We start from the raw sequence: 19858 nt of genomic DNA on the forward strand, positions 1-19858 counted from the left end.
ATAAAATCGAAACTTTTCAACGATTGCGAAATTATAAACATTTTCCTGCTATTTGATGTATCTCATACGTTTCTAATATTTACACGATGAAAAGGCGAAAGTAATTATTATTATTTACATTAATTATATTTGTTTTACAAATACATTGATCTAATAAATAAAAGTGTTATCTTACTAACTGATAAAGTTGACGATAAAAAAAAAAGAGAAAATTATATTAAATACGATAAAATTTGTTAAAATATGATTTATGTTACATTTAGAACGGTGAGGATGAAACTGAAGATCATTTTAACGTGTTAATAATCGAGCAATTAGCATTGCAAAAGACTAATTATTTCAGCTTCGAAAGTACTTAGAATTTCGGGAAGAGTGACCTGTAATAATAACAATACTAAAGAAGAGTGACTTCGGTGACAAAAGGGTATACCTATAGAGTGTATTCTTATTTACTAAAAGAATGATGCGAAGAGGCAGTAGAACGTCACGCATCGTGATAATATCCTATGGAAATCTAACAATGAAAGCGAAACCGTACTGCAATTATGTCGACGATTTGTCATGTCCACAAAGGGTGGTGCAGAACTATATATGTCAGTAACAGTGTCTTATTTTCACAGTTGCTAGTGAAAGCATTTCGTATAAGCATCTGCTAAAAATTCATTTTTCGTCTAATCTGTAAATGAACAACTATTTTAGATCATTAACTTTCAAGGTAAACTTAACATACTATTAATTAATTAATACATAATATTATACATACGCGTGTATAATAAAATAAAAATTTTCTAAACAGTACGTACTTATTTTTTTTAATTGTTACAGATGTTGAAACATAGTTTAAATAATATCATAATGATCTTAGTATTTCTGGCAGTTCGTGCAAATTGTGTTCCTAAATATGACGACAGAGGGTAAGATATTGATTGTTATAATATTATTACATTACTTTAAACATCATTCCTCAATTGTTTTTCAATTCGTACAGTTTTATACCAAGTTCTATAGCTTACATGGAAAAAGCTGGAAAGGCACAGGATCAAATAGCGATGCCATCACAAGCCGAAGTTCGAACTGATACGTCAACGAAACGCGGAGAGACTACGATTAATGAAATCTCAGATCGTAATCAAGAAGCTAGGTTTGGTTTCACTAATATCGGGAGTTCTGGTTCTGTAAGCACAAAATCAGTATACATTAATACGATTTTTTTTCAATAATTCTAAACTCCAAATAGAGAGATATAATGTCAACCATTATAGATATTTAAACCACTTGAAAGATTCAACGTTTATTTATATTCGTAGGGTTACGCTGTATCACCTTATGCTCCAGCAAAAATTGACTTGGGTGGACTTTTGTTAGGTGCTATTATTGGAGTTGGTTCCATTCTTATCATTCCAAAATTATTATACGTTCTGTCAGGTACCTACGGAAATTATGCGAGAAGTAAGTATTACAATATTTAAATTAAACATTTATAATAACGGTAAATACAATAATAAATACAACAATATAAAAAAAAAAACATTTCTACTTACTTGGTCGGTATTTTGTAAAATAATTGGCCGGTATAAATAAAAATTCATCAGTATTTATAATAGGAGCGGGTTTCATTAATTAAGATACTGATCATAAATATTTCAAAATATTAACTCAATAAATAGCAATTATATATCTCAATAAAAAAAATCGGAATAAGTATAATTAAATATTATAACATATTTTTTATCGATCGAAAATATTCTTTTACATAGGCGAAGAAAATGGTTTTGCACAATCCATGACAAAATTGGACGACGCATTGGCTCGTCATGGTATAGATACAACTTCTTGTATGCAACGTGCAGTTTGTACTTATTCGCAGCAAGCAGCTGCAGCTGTAAAAGTAGCCGACGATGATAACGAAGATGAAAAAATATCTTCTTTTGATAGAATGATCGATGCAATAACTACCAATCAAGTATTTCGAACAGCAATGCAAGGTACGGCTATACAAGAAGCGGTAGAAGCTGGTCGTTCTGGTAAAAATTGTTCATATTCTTATCCGCATTGCGGTTTTTCTTTGGAAACAATGTTATCACTTTTATCAAATGTTATAACGGCTGTCTCTTCGGCTAACTTACGAAATGCGTCATCTACAACATCTTCGTCGCTATAATTAATCTCATATTATTATTAATTAGTTTAAATAAATGTAATATCTTCATTTGTTATACACACTTATTTCTCTATTTGCAACATTGAAGAAAAAAAGCAAAAAGGAACTTTAACAAACAAACAACATATTTATTTTCGTCTTTTCTTTTTTTTTTTTTTAATATTTTCGATTCTATTGATTAATTTCACGATTAATTAACGAATATAATCTTTTATTTTTTCCCCATTATCATTTGTTACATACATATATATATACGTGTATATGTATGTATGTATATATTGAACTCAATATAGAATATATATATAGAAAGAGGAAAATTACATATTTACATATAGTAAAGACGAAATGTGTTCCTGCCATGATATATCATATGTAGTACTGTAACTTTTCCTGCATTGGTTCGTGCACTGTAAATATGTACTGATTTTTTTTGTTATCGGACATAAAAAACTATCAACATTAGTTCGGACAAGAAAAATAGAGTCGACTAGAGAATTGTTCAATTTAAAATATACATATTAAAAATACATGTAACTCATGTACCTGTAGTATACGCGTTTATATATATATATATTCTGTTTTTTCATTTCTTTAAAATTTTTTACCTATCTATACTATATCCATGATATTGACTTATTAACGTACATATATAATATAATGCATGTATGTGTACATTTGACCAAAATTATATGTGCGTTTATACGTATATATCCTTCCTGCAATCGTTTTAGTTTTTGCTCCAACTCGAGAATTAGCACAACAAATACAATCAGTAGTTAAAGATTTTGGTTCTTCATCATGTATGTCTATACGTATATATATATAATGTTATTATAATAAATAATATTTTAACGTATGCGAGGTTTTGATTCCTACATGATGCAAATTAAATCTCTATCTCGTACATATAAATAATAATTAACGAATCTACACTTGTGGAATTACGTAGATCGTTAGAAATATATTAATAGAAAATTCTAGAAATTCAAACTTTAAATATAATACGATTTGAACGAATCTTAAATCATTTACTTACAATCCTAAATAACAATAATTCTACGTTATTAAAAGCACAAGTTATATGTTCAACCTTTCTAATAATGTTACATGTTATAACAATTTACCGTGATAAATTACATATATACTTTGCCATCATTAATCATAATCATAGAAATTGATTAATCATAGAAATTGATAAAAATATTTTCTTGTTTTTAAATTCTTTTGCATTGAAATGCGAATATGCTAAATAATACTGTTAAAATAATTGCTTTTGATACTGTATATTATTGCATTTGTTTAAATATCTTTCGAATTTCTTATAAATAAATGTATATATATTTATATACAGAGTGTATCCCGGAGCTGGGATCTCAAACGTAAAAATGTTATTCCTTTATTTCGATTTATTTTTACACGTAGAATCATCCCCCGCCTCGTTGTACCATCCATGAGGATACACCATATATATTACATATTTATAAACTATTCCTGTATATCTTTCTCGTGTAAAAATGTAATGCCATATAGTTTATTTTACAAGAATAACATTTTTTTCTGATTAATAATTAAGATAATATAAAATTGACCATGAGAGAAAAATTCTGATCAATATTTTATAGGATAGTAAATACGTACAAGTATGTACGAGTATGTATGCCCATATCTATCATTTATGTTCCCTGAATTCGAAATATCTTTACTAAAAACATATTTATTTCATATAATGTTTTTTGGGTAATAAAAGCATAACCGCGACGGCCACGCAAATATGCCATAAACTATGAACAATGTGATAATTACTACGTGTTTGCAAAAAGGCGTAGCAAACAAGACCCAAAGAGACTATGAGAAGGCCCGCCGGGAAGAAGATGGTTCTGTCAATAAAAAAGAAAAAGTAGATCATTTTTATAGTAAAAAATTCATATTAATTGGAAATAATTGTTTTAAATTGTATACACACAAAATACGGTTTATTATAAAATTATGAAAAAACTAATTAATACACACCTGTAGACGCGCGAAGGATATCGGACAGTTTTTCTTCTTTTACATGTAAGTCCCCAAGATAACCCAATCAAAGAAGATCCAGTGATGGCTGGTAAAAGAAATACCCAAAGAGCGGTGCGATCCATTTCTGAGCTCATAGCAAGAACAATAGCACCCAATATCTGGAAAAATGCTGTGAGCTTTGGTCCAAAGGAAGCCATTGCTACCAATGTAACCCAAATCGAAAGAAGAGCGTTGAAAAAATCACAGAATTGTAAAACGCTCAATCGCATTATACAAATACTGTAAACATTTTCTCCAGCTTCGCAGGCATGATAAAATGTTGAGAAGAACATTACGGCGGTATAAACGATCGCTTCTGTAAAATATTCTCGACGTATTGCTAAGTAAATCGAACCAATGAAGCCAAGATTGCTTATGGTTAACATCAAACAACGTACAAGTATGTCTTTGTTGCCGAGAACGTAAGTTCCATCGGCACAATCAAAACCACGATATCCTTCGGTACAATAACACGCTGAAAAGACAAAGCCACCGCTCATGTAATGCATACATTTTCCATGTGAATTACAACGTCCTTCGATGCAAGGTGATGATGATATACTACTCTCTATTTTAACAGAACATGGACTCATACATTCGCATTCTTGACAGATAGTAGTACCGTTCAAACAATTTTCAGCACAGTTACACTTTCCCTCGACGCAAAATGATTTTAAACTGACGTACCATCTTCCGGGTTCGGGAAATGGTATATGAACATGAGCCGGTGCCGTCTCGTTTGCATATATATCTGCCCCAGTTACGTTTTGTGCTCGTATGCAACTTCCACCGGCAGTGATATTCGAGTAATATCCTGAATAAATATTTTTCATTCATATATTCAAATATCGTTAGAGTTATACATTCAATAGCAAACTAAAGCCCAGAACTAAAAGAGCTTCCAATCGATCGTGTATCATAGCAAATATTTTATACTAATTATCATCAAATCCATTAGAAGTATTTCAAATATTACGGTTTACAGCAAAATAAAGAATAAAGTAATACTAACCCAAATTAATGCAAGCTACGACGAAAACATTTTTTTGATCCTTTTTATCCACATCAAGCATTTTTATTCTCACTGTCACTGTACCGCCAACATCGTAAATTCGACCAATTTCAAAATCAAGAACGGTAAGACCATAGCTGGTTAAATTGAAAGGTATAGGCTTCGTATCGTTTTCACCACGATGTTCGTAATCGAAAAGAAAGAACTCCGGCAATGATTTTCTTAAAAGATTTATACTTTTAACTTGATTAGTTTCAACGGACGAAGTATCGTTTTCGAATCTTAACAAAATGTTGGTCATATTTCCAGAAAGTAAACGAAGTGTAATATAATGGAATGTTTTTGAATAAGGCTTGAAGGGGATCAAAGTATCTGTATCGTTAATGATCTGCCCTGTAATATGTTCCTGAGCAACAATATGTATTGCAAATTTACAGTCCTCTTCGCAGGATTGGTTCAACGCGAGTACCGCGTTTAATAAATTATTTGGCATTAAAATTTGTGCTACAGAAGTATCTGTATTTTTGTTTAATTCGATTTCATAATCTTTATTAAATTCTATAAATGATACTATAGATGGCATCTCTATTAACAATTCAGCATCGAGGACAGTATCACATGATGCACCGAGACCTACATAAATGTAATTTAATAAACATTGATAATCATATATAAATATATACATACAGATGTAAGAAAGAGTTAATAATATTCACCTTGTTGTTTGATCTGGTCACTATTAGGATCAGTCCAACTTCGAAAAGCAATTATATACCAGTCACCGGGTATTGGAGAATCAATAGTAATCATATGTTCGTTACCATTACTTTGAATATTTAAAGCATAGTGTTTGCGTCTTCTCTTCATAAGTTTTGCCTCGATAATCGATCCGTCTGGACGAATTAATGGTATACTACCGGATTTTAAATATAATGAAACATTTCTTGGAGAACATTTACCTATACCACCGGTTTTTTCTTCTTTTACTATAAATCTATAATAATATATAATATATGTACACGTCAGTGTTTAATTATATAATTCAGTTAAATCGTTAACACTTCAAGTTTTACATCCGAAGATTTATACAAACAGATTACCAAGATCTCGATTAATCGAAACGTCGGATAAACGCGAACCGGTTAATCAAAATCTTATTGTAATTCGTTTTTCAAAAATAATTAATTGATTAATTAATATGGAATAAAATCTTACTTGAATCCCGCAGTTATTGAATATTCTGGTACATCGAAATGAATGATTGAAATATGACGATAAGCATAATAATCGTCTAATGGGTTGGACGGTTGTAAAGCAACTCTCTTCAATATGATACATAATCCTTCTTCTATCGCAAAACTCCATATTAATAAAAATATTAAATGCAATGGCATATTTTAACTCTTTTCATACATCACTTAACAATATTTTTAACCGTAATACAATAACGGGTCCACATTGATTATTAAAAAAATCTTTCACGATTAAAGTTTCGATATTATCAAATTCCTGAAATAAAAAAGGAAACATTTTTTTTTTAAATGGAATTAACTTAAGTCACAAAGAACAATAGAAATGTAAACGATAAGACTTATCTTCCTGGAGACCATACAATAATAACTGCGATAGGAGAAACGTTTTTTTCACAACGATAAGTAAATAAACAGTGATATTACTACGAGATCAATTTAAATCACTTATTATCGTATGTATTAAATAGAAAATTGATTCTCAATAAAGTGTGTGTGTGTGTGTGCGTGCGTGCGCGAGTACACATACAAAAAAAGAAACGCTCCTGATTATTTAATATATATCCAAATGAGAAATTAATTTTACATTCGTTAGTATTGTTTTATCGAACGTGTATATATATATATATATAAACACGTTTAATATTTTATTATGAATCTAAATTAATCGAAATATAAAAAATGTATTATATCTAAATAAATATATCTAAAAAAATGTGAATATATTTTATATTGAAATTATTGATTATCCTAATATATCGAGAAAATATAAATGGAATTCTTACAGGTTGTAACGATTTCTTCGTTCATTCGTCGCAAGAGAGTTCGTAATTCTTCTTTATAACTCTAACGCTTGAGACTGAATGAAAGATAGTTCAGTTTGATCAGAAGAACGCGTTGAGAGAGAATTCTTAATCATAATATATGTGGTTTAACTTGAAAATTACATACATTCAAGACACACTATATTACTACAGTCGCGTTCTTCGTATTTCCCGCCTACGAAATTAATAAAATTGCACAAGAGACGATTATTGAACGGATCTGTTTAATTTTGTGAATTTTTACGAGAATATTAATGAGGAAAATAATATTAATTAAAACAAAAAAAAAGAACCTTGAACTAAATATATCTTTAAAGTATTCTAATTGATTTGTGACTTAACACGTCTAAAGATACTCGACTACCGAAAGGTAAACATTGACAATGAGTTACTAAGCATACACTTGTCTCCCTTTCAATTTCGCAACATTATTTTTACGAGTATGTAAATATATGACAAATGTTTTCTATGCAATTTATGATGATAATGGTATTAAAAGTTTCTAATCTTTATTTGCAATTTTCTACTTAATTGTATCAGTACAATCTAAACTCACGTACACGCACATACATGTATATACATATATATATATATAAATAGATATACGTATAAATTTGTGTTATCAGATTTTTTGATACTTAAACCGAAATAGTATCAATGATACAATGTATTATTTATTCTACTAAATTTATTATGAGTATAAATCTTTAAGTCCGATCTATTTTTTATTCTTTTTAAAAAGTCATGTTCATGCATGTAATAGTATAATATATATATATATAAACTTTTTTTATCAGATTTGTTTATATTCGAACAAATGGGATATCAATGATACAATATATTCATAGATTCTAATATATTTATGACGAGTATAAATCATCTATCACACATCCGATCTAATTTTCTACAAACGAGTTCAATCGTTTCAAAGTCACTGACCCACAACCCCTTGCATTAATTCGATTTAATGGTACATGAAATAAATTCTAAGAATTATGACGAACGTATGAATATTTTTTTAAACTACATATGCAAGGGTGAGTTAACAAGTTTTGAGTCTCAACACAAACACAATCTTTTTTTTTTTAATAAAATTTAATTTGATTGAAAATAATTATTTCTACGCTAGGCTTAGGACTTTTCAACTCACCCATATATAACTTTCGTAATCTATAGCAACACAATTTTTCATAATAATTTCATATCTATTTCGCACGCGTTTGTATTAAAATATTTAGAAAATAAACAAAAATTAATAAATTATTAGTAACAACGAAGCATATAAATAGAGTATACTATTTTAAAATAATAAATACACTATTAAAATGATATAGTTAATTAATTATGGAATAAAATAAAAAAGAAAATAAGAAATATTAATTTACGATAAGAATATACCTTTTTACTATGAATCACAGACGACTGACCTCGATTGTTTGAAGTAAACCGAATTTTAACTCCGATATGAATTAGCCACTAGCAACAAGTGTTGTATCATTCATCTGTCAGATGAGAAAAATTGAAGTATCTCAGCGTCTGATTGGTCAATGATAGTTGACCAATCAAACGCAGTCTAAGAAATTTCAACCCCCTTTAACATTTCCGACGCTTAAACCCGCGACGAATGATATTTGGATCAATGTTTTCGAGAAAGTTAGTTTAACATTGGAAGTATAGATGAATTTTTACGGACGAATACAATTTCCTACAAAATGGTTTATTTTTCTTACCTCTCGAAATTTGGGCCACCCAACAGAAAGAGAGAAATAATGAAAGTAACAAAAAAAGAAAGAAGAAGATAGACGATAAATATAACAGAAAGATTAAAGAGAGAGAGAGAGAGAAAACACACACACGTGCATACACCACACTCTTATGTATTTACTTACAGTTCTCTTCTATATTCATGCGCGTGAAGTTCAGTGTATTTCCCCGCACAATAAGAGAAAAAATATACACATCGTACATACCCATACACACATAAATAATATTCACGTAATATCCGCGTTGAAAGAGAAAGAGATAGATAAAATGACATGAACTGTAATATGTTGTATGGAAATCGTCGCTCACTATTATCTTCTCGTTGATAGCGACATTTTGTGGAAACGGGAATATCAAATAACCAAAAAAAAGGAAAAAAAGAAAAGGAAGAGAAAAAAACAAATTAATAAATTACCACCGGTAACGTTAATAATGCAGTTAGTTTTTACGAACGACGTTTTTGCTGACCACTAGGAATGGTAAGATCTCAGCAACTAATGACATCGATAAGATCGATAAGTAGATACACCTACACACTTATAAATATTATATTCACTAACACAGGTTTAATACGTATTAAATGTATTCATTCTTATTTCTTTTAACAATCTTCCGTCTTCTTTCTCTTAACCCTTTTTTTTAAATTTTTAATATTTCGCGTAATTCACGTTGCGGCTGATCGGCAAAAAGGATAACCCTTCTTTAAACCGCTGGGGTTGTATTTATTGATCATTTTCAACCTTAGTTACTTTGCAACTGCTACTGTTTTTATGCACTTTAAGTATAATCTTCTTGGAGAGAGAGAGAGAGAGAGAGAAAAAGAAAGAGAGAGAGGGAGGGGGAGAAAGAGAAAGAGAGAGAGAAAGAGAGAGAAAGGGGTTTATTTGATGTTTATTTAAATATTTTAATATCTTATATTTGCATTTAATTTGTTGGAAATTTTGACCAAATTTGAATATCGTTATTTTCTTTTTTAATTTGTGTCAATATTTTGTAGCTATTCATTGAATTGAATATGTTTGTTATATGATCATTAATTTAAATAGCAATGTTATTTTATTTCTCTCAATTATAATAAATTTATATAAACTAATGATACGCGTAACTGATGTGTGTGCTATGAAACAAAATTAAATTTAATATTTTATATTTATTTGTAATAAAAATGCAATAAAAAAATAAAGTACATTTGGCCATATCTCTATTTGTGTCTTCTATACTTTATCATTTAATATAAAATGTGTTTAAACGATTTAGCAAATTTTGTAAGCGAATGATATCTTCACTTTAATAGATTGCATATTATCACTAAAACAGAAATTATATAGAAGTATGATTAAACTTAGAAATTGACCTAGATTTAAATTTTTAAGTGATCATTACCGATATTAAATTGTTCGCTATTATATTGAAATAAAAACGTAGTTCAAATATTTGTACAATTTCATTAATTTCATTATATTTTAAAGTTTATAAATTTGTACAAAATAAAAACATTTATTTAGCAAATATATTGAGATAAATAAATTCTTTTTTTAAAGATTTCAATTATATATATGCCTATTGTTAAAAAAAAACCTTTAAATTATATTCGTACATATTTTAATTAAATTGAAAAAAAAAATATATATATATGTAAAATTAATTTTGACTTCTTAAGACATTCAGAAATTAGTTAAGTATTTTAATGATAACAACTATCGTACTTACTTTTTAACTATTTTCTTAACAAATATACATCGGCTTTAATATTGTTAATTATTATATTGATCTTTGTGTAGAATCTTTCATTCGTTAAATGAATATTGATTATAAAAATCTATAAAGAAACAAACTATTTTTTATAATTTTACCATCTGGCAGTAGATAACAATATAGTCAACATCTGTCACATTTTAGTTTTTATACATGTTTTAAAATTGCATTTAAAGATCAAGTAATAATAACCAATTCAACTCTTTTGCGAAAGACGAACTTGCCAGACACAATTATTATTGAATATCTCTTACTTTGAATATACTGCAATTTTGCATTAATGTCAGGAACATTATATAAAATTGACAATATCTTACAAGTAATACTCAGTAAGAGTGCATAAGATACATTAATTGTACAAAATACAAACCTATGATATTCATAAGCAATTCCCTTTACCATGTAAAGATGCTGGTTGTTTGGGTGACACATTAAGATTGGAAAAGGTTTCATCATTATCAATAGTTGGAGTCTTCTGCCCTAAAAAACATATACGATAAACATCTTCAAATGTTGAAGCAAAATGAACCTCAAGACCATCTGTTATGTATTTTGGGAGACCATTGAAATCTTTCTTATTTTCCTCTGGTAATATTATGCAATTAACGCCTACTCTTTTGGCCTGAAAATATAAGTTAACGATCACATTCTGTTGCACACATAAAGTATTTTAATATATTAGATTATTTTATTTACCGCTATTGTCTTTTCCTTAATACCACCAACAGGTAGAACTTTTCCTATTAAACTAAGTTCTCCTGTCATAGCAACATCTTGTCTAATAGCTTGATTTTTAGCTAAAGAAATTAATGCTGTTGCAATAGTAACGCCCGCGCTTGGTCCATCTTTAGGAGTAGCTCCTTCGGGAACATGTAAATGTATATGAGAATCATATAAAAATGTGTTCGATGGATCTTCTTGTTTTAAAAAGTTCCTAGCTACTGTCATTGCTATATGTATTGATTCTTTCATTACGTCTCCTAAATGACCAGTTGATTCGCATGTACCCTCCATCTTATTTAAATTTACAGGTTTTCGAACAGCAGTTTCTATAAATAATGTGGAACCTCCCATGGCAGTCCATGCAAGACCCATGACTACACCTGGTGGTGTAATTTCATACATTCTATCTTGAGTAAATACTGGTTTTCCTACAAATTCGTGTAAATTTGTTGCGGTAATATCAACTTTGTCTATTTCTTTTTTAACAACTTTAAAAGCCACTTTGCGGTGAATTTTTTCTATATGTTTCTGAAGATTTCTAACTCCTGATTCTCTGCAATAATATTTAATCAAAGATGTAAGCGAATTGTCTTGCATATTAATATGTGTATCATTAAGTCCGGAATCGTTCATAGCCTGTGGTATTAAATATTGTTTAGCTATTGCAAGTTTTTCTTCTGCTACATAACCGGACATTTCGATCATTTCCATTCGATCTCTAAGAGGTTCTGGAATAGTATCAACCACATTCGCCGTACATATAAACAAAACTTTCGATAAGTCGACTGCAACGTCCAAATAATGATCTAAGAAGTTTGCATTTTGTTCCGGATCCAACATTTCTAAAAGGGCAGAAGCAGGATCTCCTTGATGTCCTCTATTAATTATATAATATATAAATAATTGTCTTATAATAATTTTAATTGTTTATGCATCATTGAGATACTAACTTTCCAATTTTATCTACTTCGTCTATCAACACTAATGGATTTTCAGTTTGAGTCTTTTTCAAGCACTGAATTACTTTGCCGGGCATGGCCCCTACATATGTTCGTCTATGTCCTTTAATTTCTGCTACATCTGTCATTCCTCCAACACTAAATCTGAAATACTCTCTGTTAAGTGCTCGAGCTATCGATTTAGCTATAGATGTTTTTCCTACTCCAGGTGGACCATGAAAACATAATATTTTACCCTGAGTTGAACCTTTCAGTTGGCTGACAGCAATAAATTCTGAAAAATAAAGAGAACGTATAAGAAAAATATTACTACAATTTCTTTAAAAGAAATATCAAATAAGTATACCAAGTATTCTTTTTTTGATATCTTCCATTCCATAATGATCTTCGTCTAAAATTTCTACAGCTTGTTGCAAATTTAAATTTTCTGGACTAGTTATACCCCAAGGCATCGAAGTTAGCCAATCTAAATAATTTCTTGTAACACTGAATAAGAAAAAAAAAATTAAAATTAAATGTAACATTGAACATAAAAAAAATTATAATATTTTATGATAAAGTTATTTTCCAAAGTACTCACTTAAATTCACTACTATGACTTTCTAAGAAACTTAATTTATTTAATTCTTCTTCTAACACATCCATAACCGGTTTGGGAACTGTTTTTTGTCTTATTTTTTCCCTATATTTTTCTTCTATGGCATCTTTATCGTCCTTTTCTAAACCTAGTTCTTTTTTAATAACTTTTAACTGCTCATGCAATATATATTTTCTATGTTGTTGTTTTACTTTTTCCTCAACTTCTCTACCAATCTTTTGTTGTAGTTTACTTAATTCATATTCTTTTTTTAAAAGTGCAAGCGATAATCTCAATCTTTTAAGAATCTGTGTTCACGAAAAAAAAAAAATAAAAAAAAAAGAATTAATAAGATATTGCAAGATATTTATAATATTTGATAAATGTAAGTAGATATACTCACATCCATTTCCTCTAGCACTTGTTGCAGTTCTTGTGCATCTGCTCCTGTTAAAGCAGCACCAAGATCACTGAGATAAACTGGATTGTCGACCACCCTTTGTCCTTGATGAAGCATTTGTTGCAGAGATTCTCGATACAGAGGATTCATACTTATAATATCTCTAATAGTTTTAATTAATTCTTGAGTAAGTGCCTATATGAAATCACATAAATTTGAATTTTTATAGATATACATATAAATATAGTTATAAATATAAAGTTATAAATATTTTATAAATATCATTATGATTACCTTAATTTCTTCGGTCTGTTTAAATTTTTCATGCGTTACATTCACAACTTCTACCATTAAAATCGGCTGAGAATCTGATGTCGATTCAGGAGAGAGCTCTGCTTGTTTTTGTTCCAATGGTAGTTTATCTTTCATATTTTCTACTACAGTAGAATTATCTGTATTTTCTGTCGATCCAGATGTCTTCTCTGACTTTTTATTGCGTTGTGCAGATCTACGGCTCACTTTACCAGCAGTCATTGTATCGTCTACAGGGACGTTAATTGTTGTATTTAATAGTGGAAACGTCAGTTTCATCTCTGCATAAAATAGGCAGATTTATATTTGCAATAAAAAAGAAATTATTCTTCCCGTACAAATGATAATTTTGCCATAAAGAAAAAAAAAAGAAAATTAAAATATATGTTTTGCGCAAGCCAATTATACAACAGTTGTTTAAAATTATTATTTATGATAGTACTTTAAGTACAACAAATTTTCGAAATTATTGAAAATATATGGGTAAATCATTGTAAATAAAAATAAATAAAGTGTTAGAAAATACACAAGCTAATTAGTCTTATTGACTCTTTGTGTTATTATATAAAATATATTCTATATTTGAACTTGATCTTATAAATAAATACTATTATTTAAATATATCTATAATATTAATTTTTTTACCATGCACTGGTTGTACCGCAGCAACATCTTCCAATATTTGCCCAACAATCTTAATTCTTCTATGCGCCATTATTACAAGTCTTAAACGATTTCCTAAATCTTGTACTTCATGAATTTGGGCAAATGTACCAACAGAATAAATATCATTAAGATTTTCTACTATCTCTGATTCGTTTCTATGTAAAAATAATAATAAATGATCACACACATTTAATTGATGATATGGTAAATTATTGTTAGAACAATAATTACTCTTCGTTCTTCTTCAAAAATATTCCAACATAAGGCTGATTTAATTTAACCTTTCTACGTATTAAATCAATAAGAATAGGATTAGAAAGTTCTATAAGCTTAATAAATCTAGGAAAAACAGGGTTTCTACTGATGGCAATAACCGGTACATGAGGCCATACTTCTGGTACAACCACCGTAGCAGGTAAAGTGGCTGAATAGTCTTCCGATTGCTCTGCATCATTTTCACTAAAATAATAATAGTATATTAATGAGGTCTTTGTGGTCTCATTCATTTTGAAAGTGTTATGAATGCAAAAAAAAAATGTACATACTTTGGAGGAAGTTTATCTGGTTTCTTAGATGAAAATAATCTGACAGATAAAATAGCTGTGCATTCTCTACGATTTCGAATATTTCGACTCAATATTCCAAGGCTTTGATTAGGAAGTTCTATTCGAGGAAATTGTGGTTTAATATAAACCGGTAATACATTGCGAATTTCTAAATGATGATTTCTGTAAAACGATCGACAAATCGTCGCATTATGACGAAATACCGGTAATAATTTATTCTTAATTGTCATAACACACCGCATTCTTTTATTTGTTCCTTCTTCACTATTTTATTATACCCTTTTCGTACTCTTAAGATATCAAATATACAGCATAGAAGAGGTTATGAGTTTATATGATGAAATCTAACGTGAATTTACATACATACGTATACCGACTAACCTCTAATTTGTTTTAATAGAATGATCGTAGATATTAATACACCCTGCTGTTTTTTTTTCGTAACAATTATTTGTATTAACTTATATTTATTAATTATATAGATTATCTATATTTGTTTATGCATTTGTTTATCGAGCGGATCGTTAATATTTATTCTTGATACTAAAACGTGTGAATTGAACATAACTAAAGAAACACAGATATTTCTGCACGCATTGGCTTCGCGCATCTTGCTGCTGTGCATATTGCCTCTGCGCATCTTATTTCTGCGTGTATTGCTTCTGCGCATCTTGCTTATGCGTATCTTGCTTTTGCGCATCTTCTGCATATTGTTTCTTTCAAATGTTTTTTGAGTTCAGTTTCGAATAATTATACTTAATAACAACACATATATTTACTTTAGTGTTATATTTTTGAATACAATAGAGTTCAATAATCAAGATGTTTCCACAACTATTTTAATTTCTGTAAAATTTATATGCGTTTAGTTTGATGGCTTCTACTATGGATCCAGAAAAATTAAATTCCATTTATTCAAGTATTTATATTCTAAATATTAACGTTAATAATTTATATAATTATTCTTCAAATTTTGATTGGAAATAAACTTATACATTATTTTTATTAGGAATCATATGTTCCTCTGCCATTACTCGACAAAATTTATCTAAAATTAAATTTTTAATACAACCGGTGAGAGAAGAAAACGAAGTGAATAATGATGAAGACGATACACATTTTTTTGAAACTTTAAAGAGCAAAATTAATAATAGTCCTTTAAAGTAATAGCATTGAACATACAAACACAGTATTGATATAATGTTTTTTTACAAAATAATATAAATTTTTTTCCTAACAACAGATGTTTACAAGCTAAATACGAATTAAAAAAAATATGTAGAGCAAAAAAGAGGAAATATAAATTTATTGAAGAAAGCAAGAATGCAATAAAACGTTTTAAAGAAGACATAGAAAATAAAAATCAAATAGAAGTAAATACTATTAATTGTCATTCCCAAAAAGAAGAAATTTGTATAGATAATTCAGCATTTTCTAATTATAACAATGATGTCCTCAAATCTGTTAATACAAACGTAGATAATAATAATTCTAATGCATTAAAAAGGTAGATTTATAGAAATTTTTAAATGAATATTATATTTTCAAAATTTCATTGCACATATTATAACTAACGATTAATATTTCCATTTTTAGAGATTTTACTTTAATCTTTCAAACAGATAAAGTATCTGCTGACGATCAAAATGAATCTACATTCATTAAACCAAACGATATATAAATAACATGCAACAATTTTCACATTTTCAACTATCATTAACTAATTAAATAATTAATTAAAAGAGTTAGCAATTATGGATTTCGAATTATCAGATAGCTAGCAATTAAATGCACTTATTCATTTTTTTTCAGTTCTTGAGGTTCTATGCCAACTTTTTTGCGCTTTTTTTTGGTAGGAGCAACTTATGTTTTAATATTATCGATTGAGTAATATTACCGACGCGATGATTGTTCTCTGAAATAGGATAAAATTGATCTTTAATGTAGTAGATGGCGCTGATTACATTACAAAGTGCTGGGATCTTGAAACATATGTAACTTGTGTATTTCGGTAATACATTTTAACCTGTGTAGTTTAAAGTATTCGTTTTTTCGTCCAAAGAATAATTTTTTGAAGAATGGGACATGGTTATTTTATTTTAAATCATTAATTTGAAGAATTTGTAAATAACAGATAAAAAGAATTTATTAAATATATAAACATTAAATGAAAGAAAATTTTAAAACAGCAGAATCTATATAATAACTATCAAATTCATGAATTGACTCATGATCAAAACGTGTTATATGATATTTAGTACTTGATAGTCATTTCATTTAATAAAAATGACAGATTCTGAAACTAAGCAAGCTCCAGCAGAAGATACTAAAGAGAAAAATGAAAATAATCCTTACGCATATCTTGAAAGAGAAAATTTCACATCAGAAAAGTTTAAAGTTGAAGTACGCGGACTACCTAAATATTATGGAATTGGAGAATTTAAAAAATTGTTGAACGAGAAGCTTGATTTAAAACCATGCAAGATAAAGTCACCGAAACGTCCCAACGGTTGGCTTTATGTTTGTTTCAGAAGCGAAGAATGTCGTACACAAGCTATATCTACTTTAAATGGAATTTTATGGAAAAATTGCAAGCTTACCGCTCAGGTATTATTATTTTTCTTTTTTATATAGAAAACTTTTAAAAATTTGATTCTCTTTCAAATATTGATTTTCATTTTGTTATTTAGATCGCTAAACCTGCTCCAGATCCTTTTATAAAACGAAAATTAGAAGAAGAGAATAAGACGAATAAGAAATTAAAAACTGACATTGATTCGAGTATGTCCGCTATGGATAGAGTTAAATTAACAACTACTCCTCTATGGAATATGTCTTATCCAGATCAAGTAAGGCGATATTATAAATTTGTTTAAAAGACTATCAAGGAATGTTCTATATAACATATAAATATTGAAATACTGTTTTAATATTTCAGCTCGAATTCAAGCAAGGAGAAATGAGGTCCGTATTAATAAAATTCGGTCAGCAAATGCTTGACAACTACACTAAACAGAATGGTTGCCAAGATCTATCAGAGTGGCTTAGTTCGCAAAAGAAACTGTATGAAGGTTTGCCTTGTGAATTAAAGCCTATACTACACGCTGAAAGTACAGAAGCTTATAGAAACAAATGTGAATTTACAATTGGTAAATGAATGACATTACATATCATTAAGAGAGTGTTTTTTTAAGGATATAATATATTATCATAAGTAAATTATGATTGAATATTTTAATTATATTGCAGGTAAGAATATAAAAGGTGATAAAGTTATAATTGGATTTAGACTGTCTAGTTACGCTGCTGGTTGTACAGCAGTAGGTCCTATCGATAATCTCTGTCACATTCCTACAAGTATGAAAACTGCTGTAAAGGTAATATATTTTATTTCGCATTGAAATATTATAATTGAATTATTTGATATGTAAAATAATTTCAATTTATTTATACTGTAGATTTTAGAAGAATTTGTACAAATTTCTGGTTTAGAACCTTTTAATCCAGTAGATAACAGTGGGTATTGGAGACAAGTTACTGCTAGAACTAGTCGTCTCGATCAATTAATGTTAATAGTAGGTATAAATCCCCAAGATTTAAGTGATGAAAAGCTACAAGAATTACAGAAAATGCTGAAAGAATTTTTTGAGGTTGGAAAAGGATCCAGTATAAATGTTACATCACTTTATTTTCAAACAATGAGAAAAAAGTAGGTTTCTATTAAATGAGAAATTATGATCGTTGTTCTCTAATTTTTTTATTTATATCTTTTAGAAGTGCTGGTAGTGAATCTGGAAATACTATACAGCATATAAGTGGAGCCGAGTATATAGAAGAAATTTTGTTAGATAAGAAATTTCGTATATCACCACAAGCCTTCTTCCAAGTAAATACATTAGGTGCTGAAGTTTTATATAAAGCAATCATCGATATGGCAGAACCAACTAATGATACTACAATACTGGATATTTGTAGTGGTACTGGAACTATAGGTTTATCTTTCTCAGAGGTATGCCTATATATTGTGTGGTTAATGAAACGCAACAAATTTCGCTCTTTACTTATTTAATTCTTATTTCTGCAGCATTGCGGTGAAGTGTTAGGAGTAGAAGTTGTACCTGATGCTATTAAAGACGCAAAACAAAATGCTCTTCAAAATGGTGTTACCAATAGTGATTTTTTTGTTGGTAAAGCAGAAGATATTCTACTTCCTATTGTGCAAAGGGCAACAAAATCTCGTATCGTAGCTGTGCTTGATCCACCAAGAGCTGGTATACGTAAGTAAATAAAAATATGCAGATATATAGAATAATAACTAAATAACTTTACACATATTTATTTTTAGATCAAAAAACATTATTAATGTTACGTAGGACTAATAATTTGAATAGATTAATTTATATATCTTGTGACCCTCAAGCTGCTATGAAAAATTTATTGGATCTCTCAAGACCAAGATCGAAACTATTTGTTGGAAAACCTTTTGTACCGATAAAAGCTGTTCCTGTGGATATGTTCCCTCATACGAAACATTGTGAGTTAATAATATGCTTTGAAAGATTTTCCAAAGTAACAAACTCGAATGTTGATGCTTAAAATAATATTTAAATGAAATATTGTTTCTATGGGACAATCCTACATATATTTAGGTTATTAATATTGGCAATATTTTATATACGATACGAAATCAAGGCCAAACCCTTTTGAACAAATAGATACAAAAATTTTGTAAATAATAACTTTATTTGATACCGTATCGCTTTATAATTATTAATCTATGAAATAATATCGCAAATATTATTATTAAAGTTATTGACTACTAATCTGGAATTCAGAT

At 28.8% G+C, this 19858-nt stretch overlaps 5 protein-coding genes and 1 long non-coding RNA gene across 17 annotated transcripts; 3 read left to right on the forward strand and 3 right to left on the reverse strand.

The window, feature by feature from the left end:
* Positions 1–286: 286 nt before the first annotated feature.
* On the reverse strand, positions 287–1411 carry LOC122519149. Of its 4 annotated transcripts, none has more exons than XR_006304263.1 (3): positions 804–1381; positions 454–676; positions 287–377 (listed from the first exon to the last, which is right to left on the reverse strand). It is a non-coding gene; the product is annotated as an uncharacterized LOC122519149 (long non-coding RNA). The 4 variants fall into 4 exon arrangements; XR_006304262.1 differs by lacking the exon at positions 287–377 and having other exon boundaries at positions 604–676; positions 804–1173; positions 1324–1411; XR_006304261.1 differs by lacking the exon at positions 287–377 and having other exon boundaries at positions 604–676; positions 804–1173; positions 1255–1381.
* LOC122519147 lies at positions 627–2209 on the forward strand. The gene is made up of 5 exons (XM_043638435.1): positions 627–715; positions 826–914; positions 989–1175; positions 1308–1449; positions 1758–2209. The coding sequence occupies exons 1-5, from the start codon at positions 683–685 to the stop codon at positions 2159–2161; spliced, it is 855 nt and encodes a 284-aa protein (XP_043494370.1). The 5' UTR covers positions 627–682; the 3' UTR covers positions 2162–2209.
* A 1343-nt stretch (positions 2210–3552) lies between these two features.
* On the reverse strand, positions 3553–9565 carry LOC122519146 (transmembrane protein 8B-like). Of its 4 annotated transcripts, none has more exons than XM_043638434.1 (6): positions 9479–9565; positions 6441–6734; positions 5942–6219; positions 5226–5858; positions 4172–5027; positions 3553–4038 (listed from the first exon to the last, which is right to left on the reverse strand). In XM_043638434.1, the coding sequence occupies exons 2-6, from the start codon at positions 6617–6619 to the stop codon at positions 3876–3878; spliced, it is 2109 nt and encodes a 702-aa protein (XP_043494369.1). In that variant the 5' UTR covers positions 6620–6734; positions 9479–9565; the 3' UTR covers positions 3553–3875. The 4 variants fall into 4 exon arrangements, with proteins under 4 accessions (XP_043494369.1, XP_043494367.1, XP_043494368.1 ...); XM_043638432.1 differs by lacking the exon at positions 9479–9565 and adding an exon at positions 9189–9280; XM_043638433.1 differs by lacking the exon at positions 9479–9565 and adding an exon at positions 8698–8796.
* Positions 9566–10100: 535 nt separating this feature from the next.
* Positions 10101–15617, reverse strand: LOC122519145 (lon protease homolog, mitochondrial). 4 transcript variants are annotated; one of them, XR_006304259.1, is made up of 12 exons: positions 15001–15617; positions 14687–14914; positions 14435–14610; positions 13772–14019; positions 13481–13672; positions 13081–13385; positions 12847–12986; positions 12492–12774; positions 11515–12418; positions 11189–11440; positions 10774–10882; positions 10101–10371 (listed from the first exon to the last, which is right to left on the reverse strand). XR_006304259.1 is itself a non-coding variant. In XM_043638430.1 (11 exons), the coding sequence occupies exons 1-10, from the start codon at positions 15261–15263 to the stop codon at positions 11198–11200; spliced, it is 3033 nt and encodes a 1010-aa protein (XP_043494365.1). In that variant the 5' UTR covers positions 15264–15617; the 3' UTR covers positions 11022–11082; positions 11189–11197. The 4 variants fall into 4 exon arrangements, 2 of the variants coding, with proteins under 2 accessions (XP_043494365.1, XP_043494363.1); XR_006304258.1 differs by having other exon boundaries at positions 13772–14070; XM_043638430.1 differs by lacking the exons at positions 10101–10371; positions 10774–10882 and adding an exon at positions 11022–11082 and having other exon boundaries at positions 13772–14070.
* A 200-nt stretch (positions 15618–15817) lies between these two features.
* Positions 15818–16709, forward strand: LOC122519150. The gene is made up of 4 exons (XM_043638438.1): positions 15818–15940; positions 16031–16184; positions 16265–16528; positions 16618–16709. Exons 1-4 carry the CDS (start codon positions 15895–15897, stop codon positions 16700–16702), a joined length of 549 nt encoding a protein of 182 aa, XP_043494373.1. The 5' UTR covers positions 15818–15894; the 3' UTR covers positions 16703–16709.
* A 250-nt stretch (positions 16710–16959) lies between these two features.
* Positions 16960–19775, forward strand: LOC122519628 (tRNA (uracil-5-)-methyltransferase homolog A). Of its 3 annotated transcripts, none has more exons than XM_043639214.1 (8): positions 16960–17628; positions 17712–17870; positions 17960–18170; positions 18271–18398; positions 18480–18730; positions 18796–19030; positions 19106–19298; positions 19442–19775. In XM_043639214.1, the coding sequence occupies exons 1-8, from the start codon at positions 17308–17310 to the stop codon at positions 19615–19617; spliced, it is 1674 nt and encodes a 557-aa protein (XP_043495149.1). In that variant the 5' UTR covers positions 16960–17307; the 3' UTR covers positions 19618–19775. The 3 variants fall into 3 exon arrangements, with proteins under 3 accessions (XP_043495149.1, XP_043495150.1, XP_043495148.1); XM_043639215.1 differs by having other exon boundaries at positions 19106–19292; XM_043639213.1 differs by having other exon boundaries at positions 16962–17628; positions 19367–19775.
* The last annotated feature ends 83 nt before the right edge of the window (positions 19776–19858 follow it).

Source organism: Polistes fuscatus, unplaced genomic scaffold (assembly GCF_010416935.1).
Source record: "Polistes fuscatus isolate 324 unplaced genomic scaffold, CU_Pfus_HIC Scaffold3, whole genome shotgun sequence".
NCBI classification, from domain to species: domain Eukaryota; kingdom Metazoa; phylum Arthropoda; class Insecta; order Hymenoptera; family Vespidae; genus Polistes; species Polistes fuscatus.

Excerpts from the sequence above, each read along its gene's own strand:
- LOC122519147 (XM_043638435.1), top strand. The coding sequence starts at position 683 with ATGAACAACTATTTTAGATCATTAACTTTCAAG. Across the intron at positions 915-988 it reads CCTAAATATGACGACAGAGG|TTTTATACCAAGTTCTATAG; the intron begins GTAAGATATTGA and ends CAATTCGTACAG. Across the intron at positions 1,450-1,757 it reads CTACGGAAATTATGCGAGAA|GCGAAGAAAATGGTTTTGCA; the intron begins GTAAGTATTACA and ends TCTTTTACATAG.
- LOC122519146 (XM_043638434.1), bottom strand. The coding sequence starts at position 6,619 with ATGCCATTGCATTTAATATTTTTATTAATATGGAGTTTTGCGATAGAA. Across the intron at positions 6,220-6,440 it reads TCAATAACTGCGGGATTCAA|ATTTATAGTAAAAGAAGAAA; the intron begins GTAAGATTTTAT and ends ATATTATTATAG. Across the intron at positions 5,028-5,225 it reads CGTAGCTTGCATTAATTTGG|GATATTACTCGAATATCACT; the intron begins GTTAGTATTACT and ends ATATTTATTCAG.
- LOC122519145 (XM_043638430.1), bottom strand. The coding sequence starts at position 15,263 with ATGCGGTGTGTTATGACAATTAAGAATAAATTATTACCGGTATTTCGT. Across the intron at positions 14,071-14,434 it reads TGCGGTACAACCAGTGCATG|AGATGAAACTGACGTTTCCA; the intron begins GTAAAAAAATTA and ends TATTTTATGCAG. Across the intron at positions 13,673-13,771 it reads AACAGACCGAAGAAATTAAG|GCACTTACTCAAGAATTAAT; the intron begins GTAATCATAATG and ends GATTTCATATAG.
- LOC122519150 (XM_043638438.1), top strand. The coding sequence starts at position 15,895 with ATGGCTTCTACTATGGATCCAGAAAAATTAAATTCCATTTATTCAA. Across the intron at positions 15,941-16,030 it reads ATTAAATTCCATTTATTCAA|GAATCATATGTTCCTCTGCC; the intron begins GTATTTATATTC and ends TATTTTTATTAG. Across the intron at positions 16,529-16,617 it reads AATTCTAATGCATTAAAAAG|AGATTTTACTTTAATCTTTC; the intron begins GTAGATTTATAG and ends TTCCATTTTTAG.
- LOC122519628 (XM_043639213.1), top strand. The coding sequence starts at position 17,308 with ATGACAGATTCTGAAACTAAGCAAGCTCCAGCAGAAGATACTAAAGAG. Across the intron at positions 18,399-18,479 it reads GTATGAAAACTGCTGTAAAG|ATTTTAGAAGAATTTGTACA; the intron begins GTAATATATTTT and ends TTTATACTGTAG. Across the intron at positions 19,299-19,366 it reads TCCACCAAGAGCTGGTATAC|ATCAAAAAACATTATTAATG; the intron begins GTAAGTAAATAA and ends ATTTATTTTTAG.